The sequence below is a fragment of the Antedon bifida genome, chromosome 9 (assembly GCF_963402885.1).
Source record: "Antedon bifida chromosome 9, ecAntBifi1.1, whole genome shotgun sequence".
Classification (NCBI taxonomy): Eukaryota; Metazoa; Echinodermata; class Crinoidea; order Comatulida; family Antedonidae; genus Antedon; species Antedon bifida.
This window is the reverse complement of record NC_136234.1, coordinates 9,032,103-9,038,102: the sequence shown is the minus strand read 5'-3', so window position 1 is coordinate 9,038,102 and position 6,000 is coordinate 9,032,103. Positions and strand designations below refer to the sequence as shown.

Below are 6,000 nucleotides of genomic sequence, written 5' to 3'. Positions count from 1 at the left end.
TTAATGAGTTAATTGATTGTAATATAGAAGACCGCATATAGATATACAGGATGTTTACCAACAATTTCGGAAAGTGAACAAAAGAAAAGCAGGCGGGCCTGATAACGTTAGCGCCCGGGTACTTGGTATGTGTGCTGAACAATTAGCGGTCCAGTAGAAGAAATGGGACTTCAGACAGGAAAGGAATTTCACACCTTTTTGTCAAACTAATCTGATATGTAGACAGAGCTTCATTTTAGGATAATACAGTCGTTTGGACAAAGTTATACAATCATATGTTGGTCAGAATTTTTAAATCAACGTAACAAAATAAGTTATTTGATCCGGATATTATAACAATGACTAAAACAAAAAGATAAGAATGAATGAAGTTAAATAATAAGTATGTCTTGATTGAACTATACCGACAGGTAATTAACCATCTTCCGGATTTGATAACAAAGGGGAGAAATTGAAAGTGACACGGGGTGTTTGACATACTAAAGTTTTCTGTAACTTCTATTCAATTTTAACTTTAATTTAAATCATAAAAGGAAAAAAAACAAAAGAAATAAAAAGGACGCTTCTGATGTCATGCATAAATTAATAAATAGTAAAACAAAAAGGGGGTAAAAGAGAGACGCTACTGACATCATGCATAAATTATTTTATATACAATATTCTGTGTATAATGTTGTAGTCAAAATAGACATTTCAGTAGATCTCTAACAGAATGAATGCCTATAAACCAACAGTTGGTTTCACTCATTCCAAAAGAAAATCCACAGAATGCAACGTACCTTCTGAAAAGGTAAAGGATGACTACACAAAGGAACCAACAGAGGCACGTAAAAGTAATGAAATAGATTTCACTCGGAAGCTAATCAAATCAGATAAGCAGCAGATGATTTCCCCATATTTTAAGTTTCCAGTGCACAAAATATCGAGAGAAAATTTAGATTGTGATTACATTCAACTTCTTGATAAAAGCTCAGCTGATACTTTGTATAAACAATGTGAGGAAGAGATTGAATATTTTACAGGTGATCTTGCAAAGGTGAAAGTGTTTGGTAGATGGTTTAATATACCTAGAAAACAGGTTAGTTTCTCTTTATTTTTTCTTCATGGTTTCATGACGTTAATGTAGGCTACATACTATTACGTTTAAAAAGATGCATTTTTACATTTTAATTACCGGCCTACCGCACTGTTTTCGTTTTATGCAACAGAATAACAGTTAACCAAGCCTACAGCACTGTTTTCGTTTTATGCAACAGAATATTAACAGTTAACCAGAATCCAACTGATTATAATTGTATATACATAAGAGAAACATTTTTAATAGTATGTTTCAACTCTGACAGGTTTCTTATGGTGATACGGGTTTAACATACACATATTCAGGCAATATAGTGCCAGCCTTGCCATGGCCACCGTTCCTGAAAGATCTTCGAGATTATTTGAAAGAAGTCACAGGGTTCTACTTCAATTTTGTATTGGTTAACAGGTACATATTTATTATATATCTATATATGTTTATATTTGTTATAATTAAATAATGCAAAGCTTCCTTATGGTTACATTGTTTATACATTTTGTACATTTGATTTATTCTCAATTTTACTCTCAAGATTGTATAATTGAACAATATCAGTAATCAGTCTTTTCGTCAACTATTAGAATCTCTCACTTTTTTTTATCTGCACAAAACTGTGTTTAATTATGTTGTATGGTTTATTGTTTTTATACTAAAAAGTTAAGTGCAAAAAGGATATTTATTTTCTAGCTTATATTACAGTACAATTTTTTTATTTTAATTTATGTTTCTTTACTAGATATGCAGACGGTAATGATTCTATTGGTGAACATAAAGACGATGAGAAAGATATCAACAAATTTAGTTCAATTGCGTCCATTTCATTAGGTCAAACACGATTGTTTAGATTTCGCCATGGTGCTACACGTGGAATGAGACACAAAAGAAGTATTGAACCAGTAAATGTTGATCTTAAACACGGTAGCTTACTATTGATGAATTATCCAACTAACGAGTATTGGTACCATTCGCTGCCTAAAAAACCATCCATCAAACTACCAAGAATAAATCTGACATTTAGAGATATTAAAAGATGAGAAAAGGTCAGGATTACTTTAGAACGCAAATCTTATTAGCAACAATTCATGAACAATTGTTCTAAATGTAATAGTTACATGTATTTGTGTTTTATCAAAATGTAATGGTTACCTAGCATACATTATTATTGGCGGCTGTCAAAAAACTATTTTTAACAATTCATTTCTTGTATCTTCCTTTTTTTATTTATTGTAAAAAATTTTGAAATAATTAGTAGCATGGTACAAGGAATCGGCCCGGGAAAAAATAACAACAACTAATTTAATTCTTCTTTTTCTGTTGAATTATTATTATTATTATGTTTGTGATGTGTATTGCAATAGATTTGTTTAATGAAATAAGTTAATTATGTTTTGACTTAATTTATGTCAGTGTAAATTTGTAAAAGTAGTTTTCCTATTTTAATTCATGGTAAATTTATTTCTTGACTTAATTTAATTTGTTTTCTGTTCTGTTGAAGTATTATTATTATGTTTTGTAAAGTGTAGTGCAATAGAATGTGTATTGAAATAAATTTTGTTTTTTAACAGCAACAATAAAAATGAAATTTGATCTTTGCGTGTTATTTAACTCCTGTATGATGTTTTTCTAATTTATTTATACCAAAAAAAAAAGTTTTTGAATTTGTTAAATGTAATTGCAAAAACACAAATGAATGTGATTAAAAAATATTCTGTTTACTTTTTTTTTTTTATTTGAAACAGTAGTATTTTTAACAGTAGTTATATTTTATATATAATAAGTGATATTACAAAAAATAAACATACAAAATGTATAAAGCATAGACTTATTAAATTTAAATACAATTTCTTTATTTCAAAATGAATTTCATTTTCTACGTGTTTTCAATTTTAAATCTTTTAAGAAAGAAACAATACGTACTGCTAAAAAAACGCACACAAAAGAAGACAAATTTGAGACGCACGGTATGTAACGACACTTTCAATAAGAAGGCATATTATAAATGTATTTTTACCAAATTTATAAAGTAAATGGTTATTATTGAGAAATATACATTTTAGATAAATGATAACACATCTAAAATTAATTAGAGAGATCAATACAATATTGTGTTCATGATAATTTGTTTTGATGACTAGAGGAAACATCTGAAGAAATTCAACGAAAAACAAGCGTTAACACCATACCAGTCACTAAGAATGCTACTACTCTGAAAAAAACATCTCCCTTCCTACACAGAAACAAATTCTGAACGAAAATAAAAAATAAAAAAAAAAAATTAGTAAACGAAACACGCGCATTATAAATAAAATGAATAATTTAAGAATATTAGTTAAACTACGCACGAACAAAAAACGAAACATACTAACCGATTCATCGTCATTACAAAGTTCAAATAACGAAAACTTTTCCTTGAAAAATCCACAGGAGACACGTTTTACATTTTCTAACTGCAATTCAGTGTCACATTGTGTCGCAACACATGTACATACAACGAGTCCTGTCACAAGTCTGCCGACATTTATTTTTCTATCGCTCATCATTTGTTCTAATACATAATACAGCGCTTCCGAAGAAATATCTTTACACAATTCTAACACATTAAAATTGTTTTCCAACTCTTTACAAGCACGAATAGTACTCTGGAGGATGGGTGAATCCAAAACAACTAACCCCGTCAATTTATATTCAATGTATGCTAAAACCACTTCCTCTAAATCAACCATAACGCTCGACAAACAATTGATAATGGATGTAAGGGTCAAGAAAGTTACAACTTAAAACATTTATTTTTGTTTTTTAAAAAGAAGTTGTAACATAGAAACTAATTTTGTCAGGAAATGTATTTTTATCATTTATGTGATTTATTTGTGTTTAGAAAGTTACAACATTAACATTTAATTTGGTCAAAAATGTGAATATACGGAGCCGATATTCAGTGTCACATTGTGTCGCAACACATGTACATACAACGAGTCCTGTCACAAGTCTGCCGACATTTATTTTTCTATCGCTCATCATTTGTTCTAATACATAATACAGCGCTTCCGAAGAAATATCTTTACACAATTCTAACACATTAAAATTGTTTTCCAACTCTTTACAAGCACGAATAGTACTCTGGAGGATGGGGTGAATCCAAAACAACTAACCCCGTCAATTTATATTCAATGTATGCTAAAACCACTTCCTCTAAATCAACCATAACGCTCGACAAACAATTGATAATGGATGTAATGGTCAAGAAAGTTACAACTTAAAACATTTATTTTTGTTTTTTAAAAAGAAGTTGTAACATAGAAACTAATTTTGTCAGGAAATGTATTTTTATCATTTATGTGGTTTATTTGTGTTTAGAAAGTTACAACATTAACATTTAATTTGGTCAAAAATGTGAATATACGGAGCCGATTGTAATTTTTAATCCTTAGTATAGTGAGAGATTTTATAAACAAAAAAAGAGCGAACGGAAATTAATGATTGCAGATTAGACATATAGAAATGGATTGAAATTGGAAATCCACATGATCAAAGAAAAGAAACCCATTGTTTCGACAGAAGCTAATGACATTTACAAAGGATGACACAGTTTGAATAGAGTAATTACAGTATAACATAATTAAATTTTACACCACCAATACTACCGGGGTGTTTAGGATCGTAATATACTTTTCTTAAGTACTCATCCATACTCATTACCCTCAATCACCCAAATGAAAACTTAATAAATAAATCAAATACTTAAATAACACGCAAAGATCAAATTTCATTTTCGTTGTTGCTTTTAAAAGAAAAAACACAACCTTTATTTTAACACACATTCTATTTCAATATATTTTACAACCATAATAATAATAAACTTTACCGAAAAGAAATAAGAATTATAAAAATATATAACATTAATTTAAAAAAAAAGTGTTAAGATAATATTTAAATTTGTACAAATTACAATTGGTTAAGAATCTTATTAAAAAGTTCTGAATCATTTGTAATCAACTTTATGGCTTTATCGAACGCATCAACATTGATACAACGTAAATGAAAGTAGTTTAGCGCCCATTCAAAATGGGTAGCGCTATTGTCCACAAGTTTCAATGCCAGAATTGGTCGAAAAAATGTTAGCAGTTGTTCATATCTTGAGCCGTGAAAGTTATAACGTTCAACCATGTCATTCAGAATGAATATAAATTCTTCTATGAAAACCTTCTCAATTGTTCTCATTATTTCATTGTACTCAAGTTCGGTAGTTTCTTTCTTAATCTCCACCTCCAGCACAGGGTTCAGGTACTCTTCTGTAAACACCTCATCTTCTACCTCATCTTCTACATCGGCTTTTCTTGCCAGAAATAGGTGGTAGTCACCTACCGATGACGTGTCGTCATATACAATTCTCTCCTCTTCAGAAATTATTCTCGATCTATAATGTTCGTCTTCTTCAGTATTAGATATATTATTTAAATCAACGTTCATTGGAGGTGGGGGTTGAATCGCCAGTAAACACGTCATATCCCCGGCCATCTCTTCCCTCATCTCTTCCTCCTCCTCTGCTGTAAAATAGGCACCAGTCATAGCTAGTATGTCTTCGTCTTCAAATTCTGAATCACTGCTTATATATATAACTTCTTCTTCGACATCAGAGTCCATAGTAAGATCAATGATTTCAATCACAGAACCCATAAGTAACTAGTTGTTGGTTTTTGGTCTGTCTTGTCGAGCTCTGTAGCGTTGTAGAATGAGGTAAATATTACAAAATAATCGAGAGTTATATACAGTGAAAAGCGCTGTGTTCCTTTTGTTTCATTAAGTAGCTTCCCCAATGTCATTGAATTTAAATCATCATTCCGTTTTTCCAAAAGATTGCATTGTAATTACGGGAACTGTTTTAACCAATCGTAATTGTCATTCTGGTAACTTTTTTTGGTCCG

At 30.2% G+C, this 6,000-nt stretch overlaps 1 protein-coding gene across 1 annotated transcript; it reads left to right on the top strand.

Moving 5' to 3' along the window:
* The first annotated feature begins 712 nt into the window (after positions 1-712).
* On the top strand, positions 713-2,240 carry LOC144852272 (DNA oxidative demethylase ALKBH2-like). Its single transcript, XM_078710049.1, has 3 exons — positions 713-1,078; positions 1,344-1,486; positions 1,815-2,240. Exons 1-3 carry the CDS (start codon positions 713-715, stop codon positions 2,110-2,112), a joined length of 807 nt encoding a protein of 268 aa, XP_078566175.1. The 3' UTR covers positions 2,113-2,240.
* Positions 2,241-6,000: the final 3,760 nt, after the last annotated feature.